At 54.2% G+C, this 26,782-nt stretch overlaps 1 protein-coding gene and 1 pseudogene across 4 annotated transcripts in view; one reads left to right on the top strand and one right to left on the bottom strand.

The window, feature by feature from the left end:
* The window catches only part of ARAP1 (ArfGAP with RhoGAP domain, ankyrin repeat and PH domain 1), a 66,374-nt gene that overhangs the window by 16,914 nt on the left and 22,678 nt on the right, over positions 1-26,782 (bottom strand). For 3 of the 4 annotated variants that reach the window (XM_047824057.1, XM_047824058.1, XM_047824059.1), the window contains exons 3-15: positions 23,778-24,329; positions 11,561-11,730; positions 10,895-10,962; positions 10,160-10,293; positions 9,863-10,018; positions 9,195-9,264; positions 8,778-8,898; positions 8,157-8,359; positions 7,223-7,329; positions 4,802-5,001; positions 2,666-2,751; positions 1,302-1,484; positions 24-198 (exon numbers count right to left, since the gene is read on the bottom strand). In XM_047824057.1, coding sequence (XP_047680013.1) covers positions 24-198; positions 1,302-1,484; positions 2,666-2,751; positions 4,802-5,001; positions 7,223-7,329; positions 8,157-8,359; positions 8,778-8,898; positions 9,195-9,264; positions 9,863-10,018; positions 10,160-10,293; positions 10,895-10,962; positions 11,561-11,730; positions 23,778-24,286 — 2,182 coding nt within the window. In that variant the 5' untranslated portion in view covers positions 24,287-24,329. Of the gene's footprint in view, positions 1-23; positions 199-1,301; positions 1,485-2,665; positions 2,752-4,801; positions 5,002-7,222; positions 7,330-8,156; positions 8,360-8,777; positions 8,899-9,194; positions 9,265-9,862; positions 10,019-10,159; positions 10,294-10,894; positions 10,963-11,560; positions 11,731-19,327; positions 19,668-23,777; positions 24,330-26,782 lie in introns of those variants that run through there. The other variant, XM_047824060.1, reaches the window with a different exon arrangement.
* On the top strand, positions 5,652-6,031 carry LOC125147091 (40S ribosomal protein S12-like; annotated as a pseudogene).

Below are 26,782 nucleotides of genomic sequence, written 5' to 3'. Positions count from 1 at the left end.
GGACAGTCTCATCAGCCACTCACCCGTGGTCCGGTTGTTCCGTAGGAATTCCATCTGCAGCGCCTGCCCTGCCTGCTCGGCAAGAGCCAGGGGCGTGGGGGCCTCAGGGTCCCCTGAGAAGCAGTTGACTCCAGCCCCACAGCCCAGGAGAGCTTGGGTCTCAGCCAGGTCTGTGGTAGTGACTGCAGCACACAGAGCCTGGGAGGAGGGAGGAAGAGGGAGGGGAGGGTCAGCCTAAGTCAGAGTGGGGGGACAGTGGGAAAGGGGGCCTGGGGGAAGAGAGGAAGGGAGTGGAAGGAGTCACCCAAGTCTGGGGGCCCATCCTCAGGTTGAAAGAGAAAAGAGGCAGGAAGAAAGCCAAAGAGGAAAGGGGGAGGAAGAGAAAGGCCAAGGGGTTAGGAGGGTAGGTAGGGGCTGCCCTGCAGAGGCTGGAGATCCGAGTGGCCCAGGGCTCACCCCTGCTGGCAGCCCCTGGGATCCAGTCAGCCGCCAAGCCTGTTCTCTAGAGGATCTCAAGCTCCCTCTGCCTTGTGGAAGGGCAGAGCGGGGTGCTTTGTAGCTAATTCCTCCCACATTTGAATTCCTCACTGCCTGCCCAGCCCTCTCAACCAATGGGAGTTGCTGCCCCTCCTAGCTGGCGGGCTAGACTGGGCTGGGCTGGGGGCTGGACGCCTGGGTTCCTGGGAGGTGGAGGTCTGGCTCCCACTGGGCTTCTAGCTAGACTGAGCCTTCCTGGGTGGGGCTGCTTGGGGGGAGGGGCTGAAGGCCAATAAGAGGTCACAGTGGCATCCCCCTGCCTCGGAGCAGGCTACCTCCCACTCAGGCTGAGCCAGACCAGGGCCCGGGGCTTGGCTCCCAGCCTGTCAGGGCCTGGGGCCCATGTGGGGCCTCATCTTGAGTGGGGTGTGGATGGTGGGGGGGGGGGGGGGGGCGGGTCAGAGCAGCCAGCTGTTTTTCATGAGCCTGACAGGAAATAGCATCCCCATCAAGTTCACTCCTTTTGGCAGGATTCACAAGGAGCAGGACGGTTCGGGAGACAGAGGAATCAAGAGGGGAGGGAGGCAGACAGATGCTGGGGATGTGGCCCTGGCCCAAGGGTCAGGCCTGACTCCTCCTTGCTTTGCTCCAACTCTCCCTGTGGCTCAGGCAGGGTCCTTCTGCCCTCTGGGCCTCAGTTTCCCTATATACCAAGCTCATCGCTCTGAGCTGATGCAAAAGATGAGTTGAAACACAGAGAGCAATGAGGGGAACAGAAAGAAAGTGGGTGGTCTCCAGGAGCCCCAGAGGCCCAGTGCCCTGACCTTGTCCAGTTCCTCCTGGTTGCCAAAGAGCGGGTGATAGCGGCGGTACTTGCCCTCACGGTATTTGGCCTCCAGGTGGCGCCGCCGGGCACTGGGGCTGCTGCTGGGCTGCAGAGCCTCACTGGGGGGTACATTGGCTGCCCAGAAGCGGTTCCCAGGGCCATTGCCCAGCTGTAAGAAGAGCTGTGGGTTTGGGCAAGAGGTTAGAGAGGCAGCCTATGTCCAGAGGCCCGTTCTTATAAAATCTTCGAGGTTGTCAGGCAAGGGGCTGGGAGAGCCAGGCCACCTACCCACTTTCCAATCGGGGAAGCTGAGGGGCAGCCTGGCCTGCTGGTGGCTGTGAGCCCAAGCCTAGTCCCTCAGCTCAACGACAGGACGAGAGGCAGACCGAGAGGCAGACCGTCTGCCAGGTAGACGCCCCAGGCCTGGTGCCTGGTTGGGGGCCTTACTATTTCCCGCATCTGGAACTCTGTATTCCTGAGGCTATCACAGCCTGGGCAAGGGTCATGGGTTGGGGGCGGCAGCTGACCTGTTAGCCAATGGAGTGGGTAGGGATTTTGGAAACCTCTCCTGTCCTTGACATTCCTCTCTGGGCTCAGGGGAGGAGGAGCAGGGGCTAATGCTGGGGGGCAGATGCAAGAATCCAGTAACCAGGGGACTAGTCTATTAATCCCTTCATCCTGCTGATCATTCATTCCACAGCCATTTCCTGGGCCCCCCACCCTGCCTCCTTGTCAGGCCCTGTGTGGGGTGCTGGGTCACAGAAGAGAATAAAGCAGAAACAGGCTCCACCACCACCGACTTACTCTGTGACTTTGGGCAAGTCATTTTCTCTCCCTGAGCCTCAGTGTCCTCACGTTTAATCTGGGGATTCTAACCCTAACTCACAGGAGATGTGACACCCAAACTGAAGCGTGGCTGGGGCTGTCAGGTAGGCCCATGTGGTCAGCCTCCCGTTGCACGGTTCTCCTCTGTGACCACCACATGTGTCAGTACCTGGGAACCCCAAGTACACAGGCACATATGCACATGTAAGTATGCCCCCAAACGTACATACTCACACCCACTGGCATATGTGAATGAAGATGAAACAACATTTTAGGCTCTGCAGGACAGTTTCTGTGGTAAATTCCTTTTTTTTTTTTTTTTTTTTTACAACCCTTTAAAACTGTAGAAACATTCTTAGCTCACTGGCCAGTTTGCTGACTTTGCCAAAAATCAACTTTTCCAAAATCCCCACCCACTAGATGATCCCCAAGGTCTCCTCTAGCTCCAGGGTGCCGGGGTCTGTGAGATGGGGGAGACCCAGGCAGTAGCTGAGTGGAGCTGACCCCAAATGTAGGCGGCGGGCAAGGCTCTCCCACCTCAATGAGTGTTTCCGTCCACACCTTCCTGTCCATCTTCAGGCTCCGCACCTTGGAGACCCCAGCGCCTAGGCCACGGTGCTCCCCTATAGACAGAGGGCTAGACTCAGGGTCATGGGTCTTTAGGGCTCTCTCCTTCATATAAGCACTAATCTTCCCCCCATCCTTGCCTCCCCATAGAGCCCATCCAGGGCAGACAGGGAGAGGTCACTCACACACCACTCTGGAAACCAGCCACGCATCCCCCTGCTCTTGGCACCACAGAACTGAGCCCTGTAAAGTCACCTGGGCTCCTGCAGCAGTGCCCCCGCCCCGCCCCCCCCCCCCCCCCCCGTCACCCCCCACAGGCCACTCTCTGCACAGCCCAGCCAGAGTGATGTTTTTGATCTTTTTTTTTTTTTTTTTAAGTAAGCTCTATGCCCAACATGGGGCTTGAACTCATGACTCTCCCACCCCCCTCCTCCTCCTCCCAGATCAAGAGTCACACACAAACTGAGCCAGCCAGGTGCCCCCAGAGCGATCTCTTTAAAAAGCAAATCTCCTTACAACAAATCCCTGCTTTAGACCCTCCAATGGCTCCCCAGAATTAGATACGAATTCCCTACCTGCTTCTTCAACTTCATCTCAGAATTTTCCCCAACCCCAATCCCCCTGGGCCATACTCTCTTCCCTCTTCCTATCAACCAACCTCATTCCTGCCTCAGGGCCTTTGCCCTCACAGTTCTTTCTGCTTGGATTCTCTTCCCCCATCTCCCCAGGGTCTGCTCCCTCCTCCCATCCAGATCTCAGCTGACATGTCATCTCTTCAGAGAGGGCTTCCTGACAGACACATTATCTGCCTAGCACTTTATTACCTGATGTTTTTATTGGTTCATATATGTATTTTCTGCCTCTCCCCAACAGAATGTAAGCTGCTTGAGAGCAGGAACCTTGACTGTCAGCTTTAGGGTCTAGCCTCCGTGCCTAGAATAAAGTCTAGCACATAGTGAGCACTTAGTAAATCTCTGTGGAATGAGAGGGCAGGGGGAGTTGGGGCTGGAGGGAATGCAGCCTTGCTCAGCTCTAGGTCCCACAAAGGACCCCGGGGTAGGGAGGAGGCTGGGGCTCTAGGAGTGCCTAGCACTGCCTGGTTCTGGCTTCAGCCTCACGCCCTCTGCAACCTCTCATGGAGCACCTCTTCCACTCCAGTCACCCATATGCCTCCGTGAGCTGACACCTTTCTAAATCGAGTCATTTCTTTCCTGCACCCAGACCTCACAGCCCAAGGCCTCCTGGACCTTTGCCCTAGATGTCCCACAGGCTTCAGGGCTTCTTACTGAGCTCAGCGCCTTCCCCAGAACTGTCCCCCACACCCCAGATCCCCATCTCAAGCTGCCCAAAGCTGCCACCTGGGCACCATCAGCTCCCAGGAGAGCCAAATCCCCAATACCTCACAGTGTCTGGCATACCAGAGACCCCCAATAAATGCCGGTTCAGTAGATGAATCAATCTTAGGCTCCAGTCTTTCTTTCTCACCCTCCTCATCTGATCTGTCCCTGAGACCTTTACACTGCAGATCCTGCACATCTCTCAAGTGCTCTCCATCACTTCCACAGACCAGCCCTTAGCCTGTTCTTCTCTCTAATGGATCCATTAACAGCCTCCCCGCTGGTCCCCAGTCTCACCTTTCCAACTCGGATTCCACCCACCAGCCAGAGTCTGAGGCACAAATCTGACCATTTCCCTCCCACTCCTGCCTCCCATCATCTCCAGATGAAACACTAGCTCCTCCCACTGCCTGCAACGCCCTGCCAGCTCCTCCTGTCTCACTTCTTTCCACTCCTCTGATGTGATAGGGTGCTGGACCCCAACAGGCCTGGGCTCAAATCCACACTTACTTGACAGGCCACCCTGAACAACCCATTTCCCCTCTCTGTGCCTCAGTGTCCTTACCCATGGCATGAGCAGTTAACCCCTGCCTTACAATCTCAGGACTGAGGGCTAATCACAGTGGGAAAGGCCTGGCATACAGGTACAACTTCACCAACAATGATCTGATTACCATCTTGGGTCCAGCCCATCCAGCCAGACGGGCCACCTACCATCCCAACACACCAGCCGTGTCATGCTTCAGCCTGGTGCCCCAGCCCCACACACCTGCACAGCGCTTGCAGATGACGACACAGAGGTTGATGGAGGCCCAGTCAGGCTGGGCAGCCCCGCAGTCGGCACAGAACCTGTTGGGGGCCACAGCCCAGATGCGCTCGGCCACCTCCAAGGTAGACAGGGCCTCGGCAATGGCTCCCTGCATGGCCTCCAGCCACTGCTCCTTCTCTAGTTCCGATTCGGCCGAGAAGCTAGGGACACAGGAGTGGGGGGTGGGGGCTGGTGGGAAAGGGCTCAGAGAGATTTGCAGGCAGCATGAGGAGGCACAGCCTTGGGGGGGGGGGGGCGGTGGCAGGAACAAGGCATTGAGCACTCATAACCAGAAGAGGGTGGCATCCTGGGTCTGTGGGGAAGGTGGGCATGGACAAAAGCAAGGACACTATGAACCTGAGAGATACACGGGAGCTGGGGGAGCCCAGAGTTGCCTCTGCCCCACCCAGAGACTAGAAAAGGCTGCCGGGGGAAAAAATAATGCCCGAGCTAAGACGTGACAGATGAAAAGGGCTTAGCCAGAGGAGGCAGAAAGGAGTTCTAGACAAAGGGAACAGCATGTGCAAAGGGGTGGGATGGCACACAGGCATTCCAGGACCTGCAGGCAAGGATGGGCAGACGTGCAGACAAGAGGTTGGGAGACATACAGGGACAAGCCTGTGCCAGGCAGAAGAGGGCAAAGTGTACCCAGAGGACAACAGAGATGCAGTGGAGAGTTTCAGTGGGGTGGAGGTTTCACCTTCAGTATGAGAGGATACAGAGGTGTCTTCCTCTGGTTTTTTATTTCCCTGCTGCCACCACACCACATATGTATGCATTCAAGATTCGGCTACCCCCATCACCCACCACCATGGCCAAAAAAGGCATCGCTGTTAGAGGTGTGACAGGCTATAATGCTGCTTTACAAGAGGGGCTGAAGACCATGCTCATCCACAAAGGCCTAAGATGTGGAATCTGCAAGCTGCCAAGGCCTTAGCTAAGCACTAAGCCCGTCTTTGTGTTCTTACGTCCAACTGTCTCAGCCTACATATGTCAGGAGGGTGGAGGCCCCTGGTGCCGAACACCAAATCAACCTAATTAAGGTTGATGACAACAAGAAAGTAGGTGAATAGGCAGGCTTCTTGAAAATGCTGGAAGGTGGCTGGTCACGGTTGCATGGTAGTTAAGGATGACAACAAAGAATCCCAGGCCAATGATGTCATCAAAGAGAACTTCAAATGCAAGAAATAAACAAATAAAAAATTGGCTTTCAACAAAAAGAAAAGGCCCTGCAGGCAGTTGTAGACAATCAGCTAATGGATGAGGAAGCACCACAGCCACTGCCAGAGGCCCCCCTGGCCTGGGACAAAATGGGAGGGACAGAGGTGAGGCGCCAGACAAAGGTGAGAGAGTGATAGGGGCAAGACAGGGGTTGTGACGGGTGTCCCCAGGGCTGAGCAGGAGAGGCAGACATTCCCATGGGTGGAGATACGGGCCTGGGAGGTACAGGGAGTCGAGGAGGAATCCACAAAACTGTTGGACATACAGGTGGAGCTCAGGAGAAAGTCCCTGGGGGAGAAGAGATCTGAGCTAAAGGTAAAAGAAATGATGACGGAGGCATGATGGCATCAGTGTTGACAGAGCAATTACTGCATACCGCGTCAGGTAAGGGCTTTACAAAGACTGTTGTGGTCTTACAGAGGAAGAAACCAAGGCACAGAGAGGTCAAGCGATTTGCCCAGGTCACACAGTGACCCAGTGGTGGACCCAGAATGTTATGGACCAAACTGTGGTCCCCCAGTGTGACTGCATCTGGAGACAGGGCCTTGAGGGAGGTAATTAAGGTTAAATAATGTCTTAAGAGTGGGGCTCTAACCTGGTAAGATTGGTTTCTTTACAGAAAGAGGAAGGGATGCCAGATAGCTCACTCTCTTTCTACATGCGCACAGAGGAAAAGTCGCATGAGGACACAATGAGGAGGTAGCCATCTACCAGGAAGAGGGGCCTCACCAGAAACTAACACGGACGGCTCCTTGACCTTAGACTTCCAGCCTCCAGAACTGTGAGAAAATAAACTTTTGTTGTTTAAGTCCCCCAGTCTGTGCTATTCTGTCATGCATGGCAGCCAGGCTAATATACACGATTTGAACTCAAGCATGGCACAGTGCCTCAGAGGTTCAGGCAGGTGACGGCCTGGGAGTGAGGGGGGGGGGGCGTGGAGGTGGAAAGTGATGGTCAGAGAGGGGTGGGGTAAAAGTGAGATTTCTTAGAAGGGAGGGATCAGAAGAGATTAGTGAGTGGAGGTAAAGGACCAGTGCGGATGGTCAGGGCTGGGAAGGGAGGGGAGAAATCCATCCTAGAAGGGGCAGGTTTCCACACAAGCAAGAAGAAAAATGCTGACAGGGAGTGATGATGCAGGTAAGCGAGGGGAGGGAGGCTCACCTGAAGATGCGGTAGGGGGTGGTGAGGTCGAAGCTGCGCCGGTCTGCTTCCTTCACGTTGCCTACGCTCATGTCAATGAAGGTGATGCCAATGCCCAGGTGGTACTCCTGGCAGGTAGGTGGGAAGGGGTGAGGGCAAGGCCTGGGGGGTGGGGCTCAAAGGCCCAGGGAGGGACAGAGAGGAAGGGGAGGTAGAACCCTAGGGACTAGAAAAGTACCTTGGAAGGAGATAAAGGAGGGTACAGGAATCTGGAAATGGGTCAGTGGACCCAGGCTCAGAGGCCGTGTAGCAGTAGGGAAGGAGAGCAGGAGGCAGGGAGGTGATGGGAAGGTAATGCTCAGGAACCAGGCAGGGGATAGTATCAGGACTGGGAGCAGGAAGCGTGGCTGGCACAGGGCTGAGCTCAGTCAGGGGAAGAAGGAAAGGGAAAGGACAGGCTGAGGGACCAGGGTAGGCATAGGGCAGACTGAGGGATGAGGTGGGCAGGGGGCAGGCTGAGGGATGAGATGGGCAGGGGGCAGGCTGAGGGGCCAGGGGGAGCAGGGGGCAGGCTGAGGGACCAGGGTGGGCAGGGGGCATGGGGCAGGCTAAGGGACCAGGGAGGGGCAGGGGGCAGGCTGAGGGACTGGGGGGGGTGTAGGGGGCATGGGGCAGGCTGAGGGACCAGGGTGGGCAGGGGGCAGGGGGCAGGGTGAGGGACTGGGGTGGGCAGGGGGCAGGGGCAGGCTGAGGGACTGGGGGGGTGCAGGGGGCAGGGGGCAGGCTGAGGGACTGGGGGGGTGCAGGGGGCAGGGGGCAGGCTGAGGGACCAGGGTAGGCAGGGGACAGGGGGCAGGGTGAGGGACCGGGGTGGGCAGGGGGCAGGGGCAGGCTGAGGGAACAAGTAGGCAGGGAGCAGGGGAGGGGTTTAGCAATCTGGCTGACTCCTTCGCACCTCCAGATTCTTGTACAGCTGCACTTTGTCCCCAACCACGGCCACATACAGTTTATTCTTGAAACCACGTAGTTCCAGGCTGCCAGCACGGTCAGGTGGCTCTGAGCCTCGAATACCCAACGGATAAGCGCTAGACAGCTGGGCCCGGGCATACTGAGCAGCCACCGCCTGCTGAAGGGCCTGCATCCACTCCTTCCGCTCCACTGCAGGCCAAGGGGAAAGAGTAGGCCTGAGCTCAGCCTGGCAGGGAGCCCCCTAAGGTTCTCTATTCCAGGCTCCTCAAGCAGCACCTCCGCCAGCAAGCCCACCCAGACCACCCTACCCATTTCTGACTATCTGTGAGTTCTTGGACTTGGACAAGCTCAGGCTCCAATCCCAGCTGTGCCACCTACGCTGGACAAGCCACTTCGCTTATCTGAGCCTATTTCCCCTGCAAATGGAAATAAATGGTTCTCAGTGGGTGTCTCAAACACAGAGCCAGAGGGTGTCCCCTTCTCTCTCCCACCTCATAGAAGATGGACTCTTCTCTGGGTTTGATGCAGGGGGAGCAGATGTGCCCTGGTTCTCTTCCCCCCACTTACCAGGCCAAGCTGCCAATCTTCTCCCAGCCCTACCCCTTACCATCACTCTCTGCCCGGAAGGCAAAGGTCCGGTTGTTCGTGATCACTTCAAACTTCTGGTCCCCAATGGCAGCCACGCGGGAGATGCAGGCCACAGAGATAAAGCGCTTAGAGTAGGCGTCCTGGGGAAGAGAGGGAAGCTGTACTGTGGTTCAGAATTCCTTGGTTCCCTTGACTTTAGATGACACAAAAGTTAGCTACAGCCCCGTGCCCCACAGGTGATGAGGGATAGCCCTGACACTGACCCTGACCACGCCCCACAGCAGGCCAATGAGCAAGGAAGACATGGTTCAAGGAGTCAGACTGGAGCTCTAGTGAGGTCTGGTCTGGGGAATGACTCCACCCAAGCCTAGTGTCAAGGGTCAGCCTAGGGCCAGGCTGGAGCAGGGGTCCTGTCAGGGACCAACATGGGCCTCACCTTGTTACTGTCAAAGTATCTCAGATGATCAGCATCCAGTCTCACCCATCGCTTCTGATAGATATAAGATCTGGAGAAGCAGGGGCAGATGGAAAACAGAGCAAAGGACTGGGGATTAGAGGAGAGGCTCCAAGATTATCCCCGCCCCCTCTTGCAGCCACATACAAAGTTAGAAATAACCAGGTTCAAGGGAGGAAGGAACCCAAATGGCCACTGAGAAAAGGGACTTTACCTATAGCAAGAATGATAGAAGTCAGACTCAAAGTAAGACTTCCCAACTTAAAAAGAATTTTTTTTAACGTTTATTTAGTTTTGAGAGACCGAGATAGAGCACGAGTGGGGGAGGGGCAGAGAGAGAGGGAGACACAGAATCCGAAGCAGGCTCCAGGTTGTGAGCTGTCAGCACAGAGTCCAACGTGGGGCTCAAACTCATGAACTGTGAGATCATGACCTGAGCCAAAGTCAGATGCTTAACTGACTGAGCCACCCAGGAGCCCCAGGACTTCCCGATTTTAACGGTAATAAAACAGGTCTGGTGGGCATGACTGACTGTTACAGTCAGCTTGGAGAGAGCTGCTCAAATAACCGTGGCCTGTTTTTTGGATCCAGTATAGAATACTCCCCATCCTCATGCAGAGAACCAGCAAGACCTAACAGGCATCACTCACCCCTGCGGTGGGTTCTTGTCCAGCCAGCCAGCCTTGATGACCTGTGTGATGGGGGTGGAGCCCCCGGGGAGCCCGTCCATGGGGTGTGGTGGGAGCTCGGGGATCAGGAGGCTGCTGGGCAGGGATGAGTTCAGGCTGCTCTTGTGCCATCCACCACTTGGGAAAGAAGAGAAGGAATGAGGGAGCCCAGGATGGGGGCTTCTATGGGGCAGGGGCTGAGGAGATGGAGTGGCTGGTAACACTTGGGAAAGGAGGGTAGCCAGGTGGGGCAGCCACTGGAGAAGAGTGGACACTCACTTGGGGACGCCCTCATAGGCGTGGTCATCCTCATCTTCATCTGCTTGGTCGTCGTCCCCAGACAGTTCTTCCCCCTCGCTCAGCAGACTGGCCACACGCACGGCACGTGGGACTTGGCTCACTGGGAGCTCCTCCTGGCCGCCCCGCCACAAACCCACTCAGCATCAGGCTTCCCTTCAAGCCCCAGATCACACCCCCCCCCCGGGGGCTGCCGCGCTCCCTCAGTCCAGTCCACCTAACCCACACGACTCAGCACTTTGATCACTGCTGTTTCCACATACTCCCTCCCCTGCCAGCAGGCGGCACAGGGACCCAGGGGGACAGCATCAGTCAGAGACAAAGACAGAAAGAGGAAGGGATAGTGAATAACACTCAGAGATGGAGAGTTAAGACACCAGGGGGACACAGGAAAAGAGAAAGTGAAAGAGACGGAGGAAGATGCTCTCAGGGAGATGTGCTCAAACACTGAGGGAGAGAAGAAGCCACACATAGCCATCCAGATGTAGCTGAAGACTGGAGCTAGGCTCAAACAAGAGCCCCAGATCCCTGGCAGGGAGCTCAGGTGCTATGCTCTACCCTCAAGCCCTGCGTGGCAAGACAACGAAGGGGGAAGGAAACATCCTGGGAACTGGCTCCCCTTTCTCTATCAGGTGGTCCCCAGGGTCCGAGAGGCAGCTGGGCAGCCCACCCTCCACTCTGACAGGCAGCCCAAACCCTAACCACCACCTGCCCCACCTTCTTGGTCATCACGCCAGCTGGGGCCGCTGGCCCCTCCTCTGGAGGCTCATCATAGTCAGAGTCATCTGAGGAGAGAGAGGGGTGGGGGTGGGAAGAGACTCAGACTAGCCTCCCCTCCTGGGTACCCTGGCCTGGCTTCACAAAGGCCACCCTTAGCCTAAAAAGACCCCAACCCCTCACCCCAGCCCAGCTTTCAAAAATAGGCACAGGGGACAGGAAATGCTATTTATACACTCACGGCATCATAGGACAGCCTCAAAGGAGAGGCCAGGCCACCACAAGGAGGTCTGAACAGGGGTAAGTTTAGGGGTCAGAGGCAAGGACTGTTTAAAAAGGCTAAAAAAGTAACAAGAATCAAGAATCGAGAAAAATGGACACTCCAAGTTGAAAAGCAAACCATCGACAACCATGGAAAATATCCCTAGACTTTAAACCAAGGGCAATTCAAAAAGTTTGCCACGTGCACTTAACAGTCAGTAGGTCAGATAGGTGGGTGCCGTCTCCATTTTGAGGATGAAGAGAATGGTGCTCACCTGTCCAGGGCCACACTGTGTTGGTGGCGGAGCCCAGTAGAAAGTTTGATCCTTGCATCCTTGCAGACTCCCAAGGGGCCCTGATCCCAGGCTACCCACCAGGAACCCCATGCCTGGCTATTGCACTCACCGAACTCTGGGGGCAGGCGAAGAGGCTTCGGGGGGATCTCCGGGGGGCTGGGAGGTGGAGACGGGGGCTGTGGAGGCACTCGGGGGAAGGTGGCTGGGGGCTCCTCAGGCGCTGGCTGGGGAGGGGATGATGGTGGTGATGACAGTAACTCCTCCTCCCTGGAGGGAAGGCTGGGAACAGACCAAAAGTTCGGCACCAGGGGTTAGCTCCAGGTAGGGGAGTCACTGGGCTGGCATCACTATGTGACAGAGCCAGACCTCAAACCTACTGAACTCCCAGCTCACCTGGGCTGTAGCAAAGCTCATTCATTCCACACACTCAGAAGGGAGCCCTCCTCACCTCACTCCCCTGCCCGCAAACCTCCAAGCTCCCCAAGCCTAAAGGAGGCAGGCACCTTCTTTGGCATGTATAAGTTGCCCCTGCATTGCTGTGATCGGGTCACCTATCCCCAAAGCTCTAGCTTTTAGCCACATGTACCCACAGCGTCTCCAATCTAGCAGTCCAGAGTGGGCTGCATCCTAGCCTATGGAGTCAGGGAAGACTGGAGGAAGTGATGCTTGACTTGAGCTTTTAAGGATAAGAAGGAATGTGTTGGTGAGTGGATGGGTTCAGGATCAAAATGGACATCTAAGCCAAGGGCAGAGACCAGAGCCTCAGAAACCAAGTCGCAAGGCCCTGAGTCTTAGGGGTCCCTGGCTCAAGACTACCTTCTCCCTTGCCCCAGACATGGATGCAAACGTGTCTACCTCCTGGGTGCCTCAGACCCCTCAAATTCACCTGATCCCACCAGACTTAATTCCAATATAGTTAACACAAAGTGTCATATTAGTTTCAGGTGTACGATACAGTGATTCAACAATCCTATACAGTACTCAGTGCTCATCACAGGTGATCACTCCTGATCCCCTTCACCCATTTCAACCCCCCCCCCCCACCTCCCCTCTGGTAACCATCAGTTTGTTCTCCGTATTTAAGCATCTGGGTTTTTTGTCTCCTTTTTTTGTTATTTGTTTCTTAAATTCCGTATGAGTGAAATCATACGGTATTTGTCTTTCTCTGACTTGTCTCACTTAGCAGTGCAGCCTCTAGGTCCATCCACGTTGTTGCACGTGGCGCACAATCTCATTCTCTTTATGGCAGAGTAATGTTCCATTGTATATATAGACCACCTCTTCTTTACCCATTCACCTATCAATGGACACTGAGGTTGCTTCTGTATCTTGGCTGTTGTAAATAATGCTACAATAAACATCGGGCTGCATACACTTTTTGAATTAGTCTTTTCATTTCCTGCGGGTAAACAGGAATTACTGGATTATATAGTAGTTCTATTTTTCATTTTTTGAGGAACCTCTTTACTGTTTCCCACAGTGGCTCCACCAATTTGCCTTTCCACCAACAGTGCACGAGGGTTCCTTCTTCTACACATCCCTGCCATCTCTTGTTATGTCCTTACCGCACTCCTCTTGCACACCAGCTCCTCATCTCTGCTATCACTCCCCCTGAAACCCTTCCCCAACTCCAAGGCCGGGTTCAGGGCCCCCTGAGCTCCCACAGCCTCAGTGCTCTGTGTATCTGTCTCAGCACAGATCACACTGTTCCCTACAGGCTAAGTGTCTCCCGAGTGTCTCCTGGCTTTGGCATCAGATGTGAGTTTGGACCTTGACTCAGTCTTAGTTCCTGTGTGTCCAAGGGCAAGCACCTAGCCCCTCTGAGACTCAGTTTCTTCTTCTGTAGAGGGGGGACTATATCACCGACCTGGCAGGGCGTTTGGAGAATTAACCAAGACAAGGCGTGTTTTGTGCCCCCACAGCTGGAACAAGGGACCTAGCCCTAGAGGCCTGGCCCCACCCACTCTCTCTGCCAGTGTCTGGCAGGGGCCAAGGAGGAACATCAGAGTGGGTGGGCAATTGTCTCACTGGTTATTTTCAGCCTGGTTATTGCCCCAACATTCCTGGCAGTGATTGGCAGTGTGTGTTTATCGCAAAAGCAAGCAAGAGCTGGGGCGTGACCATGATGCCAGGCCTTTGTTCCTGCTGTTGCCTCCTCCAGGAATCCCTTCCCCCTGGTCTCTGACCAGAGAGCATCCATTCATCCTTTATCTCCAAACTCAAGTTCTGCTTCTCTGAATGCCTTTCCTGACCCCTCTTCCACACTCCCCCAGACCCTGCCCATCTCCCCCTCTGTGACAAGCTTCAGACGAATGATTCCAAATAACATTTTTTAAAGTATCTTCCTCCTTTGTGCCAGGCATTTATACTATGCCAGGACCCGAACCCTGACTCCGCAGTCTATGGGCCTCCTAAGATACATGGCTGTTTCCATATTACCCTGTAGTCTAATGGTCTCCTCCCCACGTGTAGGTAAAGAGGGAGTGAACTCCTTCCCTTTCTTTGAGAGAATCTGACCTTCGGTTCGCTTTCTCACACTGCTCCCCTAGAAACCTGCTGAAGGTGGTATGTCAGCCACGTTCCTTGGCAACGTTGCCTTGGACAAAAGTGGCCTGAGCGAGGCACTGCACCTAGACGGGGAGAGATTGTAAGTGGCTCTCAACCCGGTGGAGGAGCTGGGGCTTTGGGCTTCCCTGAACGTGGTGGCTTGTCACTGGCACAACCCATGTAGGAACCCGAAACCACACCTCTGGGGTCGTTAGATGGAATACTGGACTCTTGAATCAAGAGGTTTCTAAGCCAGGATGGCTTTCACACCTACCTGTCGTCTCAGTCCCCCACCTCTCCTGGGGGGCCATAGAGAATGGCTCCTGGACAGCTGTGTGAACTGACTGCCACAAGGACCCCACAGCAGAGGAAGGCCCACCACTACCCTGGTGGCCAGCTGTTTCGTCTTAAATGCTTCTCAGGGAATCTGATGCCAAGTGGTGCTCATGAGAGCCTGAATGTTTAGGGGGGCCTAAGAAGGCCTAAGAAGACCCCCTGGTGAACACTGCACTAGATTGTCTCCCCTACTTGACCCTGAGTGTCTTTAGGCCAGGGGCAGCATCAGACTTGATTCTTTATCTCCACAGCCCAGTGCAGGAACTGGCTGAGTCAACAACAAAAGCATGTTGGGTGGGTGGGTGGTTGGGTGAGTGACACATGAGCAGGTGGATGGATGACAAGACAAGTAAATGGCTGAATGGACAGGTGGGTGGTGACAGATAGGTAAGTGGATAGGTTGCCATTACAGTTGAGAGAAAAGCAAACGAAAGGGTAAATGAAGACCTAGAGACTGAGTAAGTACCCACAGGTCCAAGGGCATGACCCCCAGCTGGTCAGGTACAATGTCCTCAGAGGCTTCCTAACAGGCAAAGCAATCTATCGCACCCAGCCTGCCAGACTCCAGGAAGAAGGGGCCCTTGGGGGCCTGGCCTGCGATCAGCTGAGAGTAAAACCCCAAGCTGTCAGGTCAGTGCCAGTCAGGCTGGCCCCGGGGAAGTGGGGTCAGGCTCTGCCCCTCCAATGCCAAGAAGGGCTGAGTGGTTCCGTGGACTGACACCCTCCCCAGGACTGAGAGCCAGCAGTGAGGGGAAGGTGGCAACAGAGCATCCTCAGAGCTGAAGAAGCAATGGCCCTCCCATCCCTGGACCCCAGGTACCCCCCCATCACCGTCCTGATCATCTGCGAGGGACCCGCCCATCTGAAGCATGTGAGTTCCCTGAGGCAGGTGCCACACCTACCTTCTTCACTATGGCATGCCCAGCACTCAGCAGGGATTAATAAATAAATGAAGACCTGGGTTCATTAATTCTTATTAGTTTTCTGTGTGTGCATTATTCTCTGTTGTCTTCATTTACTCATCACAAGGGCTCTATAAAGTATGGCTTACTGTTATCCCAAATTTACAGATGAGGAAACTGAGGCACAGAGACACAAAGTTAACTTGTCCTGGATCCCACAGCTGGGATTTGCACCCAGGCAGTCTGGCACCACAGCTGCAAACTCAACCACGGTGTCAAATGAGGCCATAGCTAGGATCTGAGAGCTTCTCTGAGGCTCGCCTCCTTACACTGGCCACCCCAACTCAGCATCTAGGCAGCTCTGGAGCTGCCATCCAAGAGGAAATGTGATCACAACTCTGGCGGTCATTGTGACCATGGCAAGAAGGGAGAGGGAACAGTGCAAAGGGCTCCTCTCCTAGCACAGTCTTTGTAGGAAAATGGCTATGTGCCAAGCAAGTGGGAGCAAGGGGACCCCACCCCCCCTTCCATGGACCTCCAGGCCTCATTCTATCATCCTCTTCCAGGAACCTTCTTGGCTGACCTCTGCCTGCCTACCACAGGGGACGGGGCCATGCTGAGTCAGGGCCAGGCCAGGAAAGGAGAAGTGGTATCCGGAAGGCACAGCATGTGGGAAAACCCCAGAGGAAAGGATAGTGCCCACAAAGTGCCTCCACCCCAGTTGGAGTCCTGGACGTCAGTGCCTATAACCCTAAGAGCGGCCTCAGCTCCAATCTACAGCTGAGGTCCAGCTGGGATGTTTCCTATTGACCTCTGATCCAACAGATCAGAAGACTGGCCCCAACCCTGAGCCCCAAACATGAGCACATGCTCAGTGCCCCCCCCCCCAAACCTTTGCTTACACTGCTTGCTTTCTCCACACTACCCTCTATCATCTCAGCCCATGGAAAGCCTGTGTGTACCTAAGAGTACAGCTCAATGGGCCTGTCCTCTAGGGGACCTCCACCTGCCCCCCCAGCCCTGGCTCCCCTGCTCCTTCAGTCCCTTTTTCCTCTATCCAAGTGACATATGGACACATCTGCTCTACTCACTATGCCCATAGCAAGACCAGGCAACTCCTGGACGGGGCAGAGGCTGATCCACCCTAGGATGGGATCACAGCCTGAGGTTTGTTTTATTGGATTGGGGCAAATACACACAGCTGACCTTAAACCTGGGGGTTAGGGGACATGTGAGGGTCCCATGTCAGAATGGGTAAGAGTAGGGTAACCACATAATTAATCGTATAAACCAGAACACTTCTGACAGTTAAAAGAGGCACTGATAGTTAAAAGAGGTAACTATGTCAGAACAACAGGTATAAACAGGGCCTGTCCCAGGCAAAATGAGATGTGTGGTCTGTCTAGCTAAGAGGCAGAGCTTTGGAGGGCGCTGGGTGGCTCAGTCGGTTGAGTATCTGACTTCAGCTCGGGTCATGATCTCATGGTCCGTGAGTTCGAGCCCCACGTCGGGCTCTGTGCTGTCAGTTCAGAGCCTAGAGCCTCCTTCAGATTCTGTCTCCCTCTCTCTCTGCCCCTCCCCCTCTCAAAAACGAAAACATTAAAAAAAAAAAAAAAAAAAAAAAAAAAAAAAAAAGGAGGCAGAGCTTTGGAGCCAGGCTGAACACACTCAAATCCCAGCTTGACTACACATCAGTTTCTGACTTCACAAAGCAGCTCACTATAGCTCTGATCCTCAGTTTCCTCTCTGATCTGCTTCCAGGCTTACTGACAATTCAGTAAGAAGAGTCATGACCACGGGTCATCAGCACAACTTTTTCACCCTGGCTGTGATGAAAGAGGCTCAGACAGCACAGGCTGGCCCAGGAACCTGCTTCATGGCCTCCTCCCCTAGGGTGGCCCCTGGCTCTCCCTTCATATCTTTCTGTCTACATCAATCTCTGGCCAAAGGAACCAGGCTTCACCATAAGGGAAGATGGACCAACAAAGTGAGGCACCCTACACATCTCAGGCTGGCCTTGAACTCATCCCCTGCTCACATTTCAGCCATGCTTACCTGAGCTGCATTCCATAAATGCATACTTCCAGGACTTTGCATATGTTGTTCCTTCCACCTGGAACACCCTTCCCTGTCCAAATTGTACATCCTCCCCCTCCACTTTGTGCCTCCTCTCATGCTCCAGGCTGGGCTGGGGCCTCTTTGGGGCTCCTCCACCCTCCATACTTCCATTCAGTATAGCTGTGTCTATCAATATTCATTTCACTGAACTGACCTCAGAGGACCAAGGACCCAGGCCTACACCCTGTCTTGGATTCAAGACCTTCCCCCTAAAGTGTCGCACAGGCCTTGGAGGGACCTAGCCCAATCTCAATCCCTAGACTCTCGCCAGCAGGACTGAGATGTGGGATGAGGCCCAATGACCTGAACACATCCATCTCTTACCCTGACTCCCCTCCCCATGGGGGCAAAACTTCCCAGCTGCCTGCTTCCTCATTTGTGCCCTGGCTATGAGAGCTCAGGCCTCAGTCCTGTGCTTCTTGCTTCCTCGGTGGCTGCCCCTGTCCTTCCTTCTCCATTATGAGACCCAAAGGTCAACCCCTCCAGCATTCCCCTGCTTCTGTTCTCTTACTTCTGCCCAGATCACAGCATGGAGAGCCCTTGCTGGGCTTTCACTTGGTTAGTGTCTGCACAATGCCTCTCAGCCTCTGCACATGCTGTGAGCCCTCTCAGGCAGGCCAATCTCCCTCCACATCATGACACCACTCAACACAGGGGGTTTTCAGAGGGTATGTATTGATGACTGAATGACCACCACCCCACTCACTTCCTGATCACTAGAGAAGGTCAGAAGCTCCCCTACCCCTCCATAGAGCAGCACCCAACTAACCTGGCATCCACCGTCGCAACCAAGGCTTCATTCAGCTCTTAGCACTCTTTCTTGGAACAACAGCTACCACTTACTAAGTACCCAGTATGTACTAAGCACTCTTCTGGGAGGCTTTTGCATTTAATCCCCACAATGATCCAGATCATCAGCTCCACTGTACCCAGGTCATGCCTCCAGGAGGTCTACTCAACTGCTCCCTCCTCTAAGTTCACACAGCCTGTTGGGTCCTTCATGGAATGCCTACCACCAGGCCTACACTGAGCTTTCCCGCAGGCAAGCCATGCTGTAGTGGGCAGAAGGAGACAGAGGCCCAGCCCTCCTGTGGCAGCTAATCATGCTTCCCAGGTCTGGCCCTGTGCTGTTTACTAAGGGCAGCAGGGTGAGGAGGTTTATCCCTGAGGGAGCTCATGACTGTGTTGAGCTCATCCCCCCATCCTGAGTGTCCCACCAGGGCTGTCTTAGCAGGAGGAGAAGGTGCAGGTAGGGGTCTGCTGAACACTGTGGAAAGATGAGCCAAGGGCATAGGGCAGGCTGGGTGCACAGACAGGACCTGGTTAGAGGCATCTCTATGTCCCCACTGATCTAAGCACAGGGTTGTTGAGTTCATTAGGGGTCCACAGCAACTGGGGGGAGAGGTCAGCCCAGCCCCCAACAACATAGGCACCCACCACACTGTTTGCCCTGGGGAAGAGGGGTAGGAACCACACCAACTAAGTGCTAGCCTTCAGTTGGTCTCCCTATTATCCTGAACTCAGTGGGAGGGCAAAGGGGTTCAGGTAGGAGCTTCCCAGAGCCACAATACCCTTGAACTTGACACTGAAAGAAGCCAGAACTGAGGAGACCAGCACCAGGTCCCTGAAGGGTAGACACCCACAGACGGGCAGTCTCTCAGGTACCATGGGCTCCCAGTGGGCCCAGGAGACAGGCTTATGGGAGACAAGAGGCCTGAAAAGCCCAGGGCAGAGAGAAGGAAAAGAGAAGGGGAAAAAAAGAGAGGGCAAGAGAAAAACAGAAGATGTGGAGAAAGTGAAAGAAGAGAGAAAATTCTGACAGCAAAAAAGGGAGGGGGGCAGGAGTACCACAGAAAACTCTGTCCAGAGGTGACAGACAGACAGACAGGGATTCCTGCCTTCCCAGACCCTCTGAAGGCGCCTCTCCCCACCACCCCTGCCAACAGCCCAGCCCAAAGCTTCCCCTTTCTCACCCTCAGATGTCCACTGGGTCCTGGGCCAGAGGACTCCCACAGCTCCGGCTTGAGAGAGTGCTGTGTGCCTGACCAGGCAGCTCGTCTGACCAGGGCTGGTCTAGCAGAAAGCCAGGCCCCTGTTCCCTGGGTGTGTCTGAGGCCGTGTCTGGGTCCAGGTACGGCTCTGAGTGGCTGTGATCACTTATCTGAGAGTGTTTCTGAGTAAAACTGGATCTGTCTGGGAGTGAGTGTGTGTGTGTGTGTGTGTGTGTGTGTGTGTGTGTGTGTGTGTACACATCTAGCTCTAGTCTCCCGTGGCTTCCTGCTCTCCTCCTCCCCCACCCCCTGCAGCCCCGGCCAATACACACTTCCTGAAAACACTGAGAAAGAGAAAAGTCACCCAGAATCCCCTGGGGCAGACACTTCCTCCCCGCCTCCAGCCTGCCCCCCCATCCCAAGTTGGAATGGGACAAACCACCCCAGTGCTGGCAAGCAGGGCCTTACAGAGTAGACACTCAGGAAGCTCTGGACTTGGCTGCTCCTTCCCCACCCCCACAAGGAGGCCCAGAGAGGCTGGGAAAGAGGCTCTTTGAAGGGAGCAAGTTCTGCCCCAGCAACAAGTGATCAGCCTTCAGGAAGACCAGGGATTGGCTGGGCTGCAGGGCAGTTAAGGGCACAGGTGGGAGGCCTTGCAGTGTGATTCCAGCTGGCAGCTGCCCCCTCTGGGCAAATACTTCCTCTTTGAAGGTGTCTCCAGACATCTAGGTATTGGAGGAGGAAACTGAGGCCCAGAGCAATCTGAGAGGGGCTCTGTGGAATGACCCTGGAACACCTGGCCCAGAAATGACCCCTCTGCCACTCGGAAGCAGGCTCAGAGGGTCCACATCTATGATACTTGAAGCTGAGTAGACTGGGCCCCGGCCCAGGAGGCAGGGTCTGACCATTGGCTTCCACTCTGCTGGGCCATGTGACTCTGGGCATTTCTCATCATCTCCGGACTCATCGGCAAGTTCCCTATTACAAGCTTAAATAATGGCGGGGGTGCGGACCCCTGTGAGGGGTGAAGTAGGGTCCTCCCAGGACAGGCAGAACGGTGAGCCTGGTTCTGAGAATCCTGACCCAGTTGGGTTGGCTCATTTTCTGCCTGCCTCCTCGAAGGCCTCTACCTTTCTAAGATGTCCGGGCGTGACACAGGTTGCATAGTAGGAAGGGATTTGGGGTGCGAGTGTGGGGCCCTTTAACCCTATGGTCTACTGTCCGGTGTGTGCTGAGGGCACTCTTTGGGTGCTGGGTCAGCATGGGTAGCACACGTGCTCAGCACTGGGCAGTGCAGAAACGCATACAGTCATCATCGATTCACGCACACAACAAATACTTTTGGAGTGTCTATTAGGCACCTGGCACTGTCCCAGGTGTTAGGGATTCAGCACTAAACAAAATCAACAAGAATCTTGGCCCTAACAGAGCTGACCCTAGTGGGCTTTGCAGCACTGGCTCACCCCTGGTGCTACGCAAAGAACACACAGCACATGCACTCACAAATGGACTCATGCTGTTGGCGTCCCTACTGTGCCAGCACACACAGGCACAGGTACGTGTGCACACGGGCCCAGATGAACTCACACACACACCACCGCAAGTAACCACGGAAATCATATAAATGCCCACTCACGTGGACATCTCAGGATCACAAATGGCCTCCCTTAAAACGTGTGCAGACACATAAATACACAGACACGTGACTACCTTGACAGCTTGCACAAACATGCACACCTATCGGTGCATGCATACCAACCAGCTAGGCATGCCCTCATGTGGAGTCACTATCTCAAGAGGACACACATGCACACACAGCAGATAGTTCCCAAATTCCACCGGGGAGGCGGGTGATGGCCTGGAGCCAGGCAGAAATGCTCGCTCAGTCACCACGTGAATCGGTGTAAAAGGTCTTAAGATTCAGAGAGTGAGAACCCCGTTACTAAAGGGTGTAAGCAAGGACCCAAAGGCCATATCAGGAAGAAGGGACTCCTGCAAAGGGGGCAGGAGCAGGCCAGGTTGAAGAGCCTTCCAGTGTGCACCGTGGAGCCCAGGGTCCATAGGGAGGGGCTGTAAGGGATAGCCAATCAGGCTGCATCCTGGTCTCCTCCCTGCCCAGCCTTCACCTGTTACACATACATGAAGTTCCATCTGCAGTGAGTTTTTCTACCACTTGGCTTTAAAGATTTTGTACACCCTGGAAGTCAGAGTGCTAGGACCTGCAGATGTTGACTGACTGTTCCAAATGTCAAAGACCCCAGGACAAGGAAGCCAGGCTTGGCAGCTCACCTCCCATCACACTCTACTTTAAGAAAGAGCCCCCTGTACTGATGGCTCAGAGCCTGGAGCCTGCTTCAGATTCTGTGTCTCCCTCTCTCTCTGCCCCTCCCCTGCTCACACTCTGTCTGTCTCTAAAAAAAACCAAATAAACATTAAAAGAAAAAAACAAAAACAAAAACAAGGGGCCAGATTCCTGAGCATGGCAGCCTGGCCTCCCCGGTAGGTTGGCTAAGTGACTAAGTTCAGACTAAGGCTCTGAGGGTGGAGGCTGGTACCTTGGGGCATAGACAGGACGCTTGCTCTATCCTGCCAAGTCTCCTGAATGCAGATGTTAGTACCAGGAGGACTATGGAGGCCAAGGAGGGCACCTGATGGAGAAACAGGCCCAGAGGGGCAGCTGCTAATCAGTCACACAGCTAGCTAGGCCTGCCCCTAGATATTCTGACTCCGAAACAGGAATCCAGGCCTCCACTCCCTCAATGAGGGGTTTGCCTCCTCAGACCTTGAGAATTCCCAATGGACAGGGCTCTGTCTTCTGTCCTTGTTGTATGGACAGGGCTCTGTCTTCTGTCCTTGTTCACCTTCTCCCACCCCCAGAGACAGATGGACAAACAGAAATAGACACACACACATATTCTCTCTCCCCCCTACCACTCCCCATCCTGTTGATGGAATTAAAAGAAATAGAAACGGCTCATGCATGCATCAGAATGGCCACCAGAGGGCACAATGGTGCCAGGAAACCCCAATCTAAACAGTGAGCCAGGCTCCTAGGGGACCCGAGTATGGTCCCCAGTTGTGTGAATTCAGGAAAGGCACAAACCCTTTTTGTGCTTCCACCAATCAAACCTCAAAACACCACGGCCATGGCTGGGCCTTCAAGGCCCCCTTACTTAATTCCCCTCTCTGTGTGGTGAAAACTTTCCAGACTCTCCCCACAGGGGCTCCCTGAGCATGCACTTGGCATGGATCCAGCTAGTGCTTCTCTCCCTTCTCTGAGCCTCAGTTTCTCTGCTTGAAAACAAGACAAAAATCCCCCAGAAGGCTTGAGCAACAAGACCATGGAAATGAGGCAGCTAGCACAGTGCCCAACATAGGGACCAAGAGACCTCTCTCTGCACATCCCCTTCTCCTCCAAGAAGTGTTCCCAGATTAGGCTGACTTGGTCCAAGTACTGCAGTAATCTCCATTTCACCCCCCAAAGATATATCCAGCACTAGCTGGGGATCCTCCCTCCCAGCTGGGCACCCCAGCAAATGGCAGGGAGGGCATCTGTGAAGGAGGTTAAAATGGAACATCCATAGAAGTGGGAGGAAACTCAAGGAAACAAGGAGTACCAGGAGCCAGGAGATGGGGAAAAATTCTGAGGAGGGAGGGTCAATAGGTTGTGGCCTGAGAAGTATCCCCAGGATGTGGGGGCATGTGGCAGGAGCAGTGTGGAGTGGGAGACAGGAGCACAGCACCCAGTTCTGCTCCCCCAACAGCAGCTCATCATCCTAGACTGTGTCCTCCACATGCTACCTCCTGACTCGGAAGGTACTCCCACCTCCCAGGGCTTCATACTCCCCAAGCCCCAAACTGAACCTGAGACTTCTTCCCTGGGTACACTTTGTCCCTGGATCCCCAGATCAGGGATGGCACCACTATCTACCCATGATGGAAACCTGCATGCCATGTGGCTCCCCATGCCCTCTCTGCTAATGTCTAGGCCGTTCCCAAGCCCCGTCCGTTCCAGGGCCAATTTCTCATTCCATCTGCCTACTTCTCTCTCCACCCTGTTAGCACAGCCCAAGTGGGGGCCTCTCCTGGGGGCCTGAGCCCTCTCAATGGTCACCCAGCCTCCTCCTCCACCAGTCATCCATCCGATCCAGCTTTCATCCGATCACTCCGCTTGAAACCTTTCTGGCTTCCCACCGGCCTTCACAGAATCTCCCACCAATGCCATCCACAGCCTCACCCACACTCACCCAACAGTTTAGTCCCAGTCTGCTCAGAGTGCCCCAGGATAGTGCTTCCCCCCTCTGAGCTTTATACATGCTGTTCCCTCCACCGAGGTGCCTTTCTTACCCTACTGCCAAAGGCCACAAACTCCCTCTCCACTTTCCGGGATCCTCCACCCATGTTCCTCCCACCAGGGATGGCATCTACTCACCTCACCAGCTGGCGGGGGGTCCCAGTGCGGGGGGGCACAGGCGGAACGTTGAACTCTGCCAGATGCCGCTTGGCAGGCAGCGGGGGCAGCACAGGGTCTGGGGCTGCTGCGGATGGGGCAGAGAAGCAGGCAGGTGGAAGGCAACTCCTCCGGGGTGGGATGGGTGGGGCAGCGGGTAGCCCCTCGTCCTCTCCGGCCGTGGGCAGTGGCTCCGGTGGAGCGGCAGGCACAGGCGGTGAGCGGAAGACATGACGCTTCATGGGCACGGGCCGGGGGGTAGGGCGGGGTGCAGGGCTTGGGGGCGTGTGGGCACGGAGCAGGCCAGCCAGGATGCGGCGGCGGTGACCAGGGAGTAGCATGCCCATGTCCACCAGGCGGGCGTCACTGAGGCCTTGGCACTCGGTGGCCCACACCAGTCCATGCTGCTCAAAGAGCCCAGTGTACTGCTCCAGGTGGAGTGCCCGCAACCACTCAGCCACGGACAGCGCTGCATCCCCGGCCTCTGCCATGGTTCCTGCCAGCAGAGGCCAGCCAGCAGGGCCCTGTCTGGACCTGGAAAAGACAGATGGGCACAAGTAAGAGACAAGGCTGCCCAGCCACAGCTCCCCGATTAGCAACCCTCTGTGGCTCTCCCACGCCATGGGGTCGGGCACTGTCCTTGAGCTGTCTCCCTTGTGCCCCATGTGCCAGGCAAGGCCAGGTACTGCCAGGTCCCTGAACACATAGGCTTTTCTCTCTGTCTGAAACCTGCCACCCGCACCCCCGTGGCCTCCTAGCGGCCAGCTCACATCTCTTCCAGGAAGCCCTCCAGGAACCAGAGTTGGTAGCACCCCTGAGCCCCATCCACAGCCTGGGCCACTGCCGCAAGGCTAGCCAATGGCTGCGTCTAGCACACACACCCGCCACTGCCCTCTGCAGGACCCAGGCAAGGGCCCAGTTCCTTCTGAGGTACCAGTCCCCAGCTGAAGGCCAGGCCCAGCGGCTTAGCAAGTATGGGTGGGATTGAGTGATACCACCGCTGGTCCCCCTGCAGGCCCAGTCTAGGGACTGAACTTCACCCCACCTACATGTCCCTGGAAGAAGCAGAACGCTCCAGGGGGTAAGTCACACCAGCACCACATAGCTGGGGTCCTGGCCCTGTGAATGTGTCACCCTTGCCACTACCAAGGGGGTTAATGTATAGGAAAGAACCATCCATTCATTTGTTCATTTGAGATAGCCTCACACAAGGCAATAGGGACTCGGGTCCCATCCCTGCACTCAAGAGCTCCTGGCCTGGCAAGAGTCAAGAGATAGATGATACAGAGAGAAGACTGACAAATCAAAAGAGAAAAGTCATCAGATCATCTCCACAGATACTAAAGAAGCATATGATAAAAGCCAACATCCAGTGTACTTACTAAAACAGAAACAGACTGATACTCCCTTAAACTAAAAAATCAGCCCCTTGCTTAATGGGAAAACAATGGCAAAATTTCCATTAAAGTCAGGAATGAAACAAGGATATCCATTTCATGATGATGAGGAGGAGGAGAAGGATTTATTTTTTTATTTAAAAAAATTTTTTAATGTTTATTTACTTTTGAGTGGGGGGAGGGACAGAGAGAGAGAGGGAGACACAGGATCCAAAGCAGGCTCCAGGCTCTGAGCTGTCAGCACAGAGCCCCATGAGGGGCTTGAACTCACAAACTGCGAGATCATGACCTAAGCTGAAGTCAGACGCTTAGCCACTAAGCCACCCAGGCACCCCTATTTTTTAATTTTTTTTTTATTTTATTTTAGAGAAAGACAGCACATGAGCCAGGGAGAGGGGTAGAGGGAGAAAGAGAATCTCAGAAAGGCTCCACGCTCAATGTGGAGCCCGATGTGGGGCTCCCTGACCCATGAGATCATGACCCTGGGATCGTCACCTGAGCCAAAATCAAGAGTCAGATGCTCAACTGACTGAGCCACCCAGGTGCTCAATGATTATTCATCATCATCATCATCATTGTTATTATTCACATTGTTTTAAAAGTTCTAGGCAACAAAAATAAACAAGAAGTATAAAAATTGGGCAGGAAGAGACTATCTATTGATTGCCAATTATATAAATTTTTAGTTGGAAAACCCATGAAGGTTAACTAAGAAACTATTACAAGCAATAAAAGAATTAGTAAGTGAGCTGGATTCAAAACTAATATAACAGAATTAATATTTATAGGCCATAACCAGCTAGAAACCAGGATGAAAAGCCTCATTTACGATAGCATCACAGGACTTAAGTCACAGGAAGAAACGTAATAAGAAATGTGTGGGATCTGTAGAAAGAGTCAAAAAGAAGAGACCTGGACAAATGGAAAGACACAGTATGCTGCCAAGCAGAAGGCATCATAAAGATATTAATTCTCTCTCAGTTAACTTATAAATATGCACAATCCTATTAAATATACACACAACCTATGTAGTGGGGTGGGGGGGTGGGGGGGTGGGAAGGGAAGGGGAGCCAGACAAGTGGATTTGAAAATTCATGTGGAAAAGCAAACAAGCAGGAAGAGCCAGGAAATTTCTGGAGGCAGGGGGTGGAGGGTAAAAAAGGGTAGAGAGTGAGAACCAGCTTCACCACATATTAAAACATATAAAGACATAGTAATTAAAACAGTACATGTTACCAGCATGTACAGATGAATTAAACAGAACAAAAAGTTCCGAGGTGCTTGGGTGGCTCATTTGGTTAAGCGTCTGACTCTTGATTTTGGCTCAGGTCATGATCTCATGGTTCATGGGATTGAGCCCCATGTCTGGCTCTGTGCTGACAGTGCAGAGCCTGCTTGGGATTCCCTCTCTCCCTCTCTCTCTCTGCCCTTCTCCTGCACAAGCTCTTTCTCTAAATAAATAAATAAAGAGAGAGAGAGAGAGAGAGAGAGAAGAGAAAGTTTAAAAATAGACCCAAATGCATATAATAACTTAGTGTACAATAAAAGTAACATCTCAAATTAGTACTGAAAAGATGGATTATTAAGTTG

This window comes from Prionailurus viverrinus, chromosome D1 (genome assembly GCF_022837055.1).
Source record: "Prionailurus viverrinus isolate Anna chromosome D1, UM_Priviv_1.0, whole genome shotgun sequence".
Lineage (NCBI taxonomy): Eukaryota > Metazoa > Chordata > Mammalia > Carnivora > Felidae > Prionailurus > Prionailurus viverrinus.
Note: the sequence above shows the minus strand (reverse complement) of the source record. Positions and strands in the feature narration are given on the sequence as shown.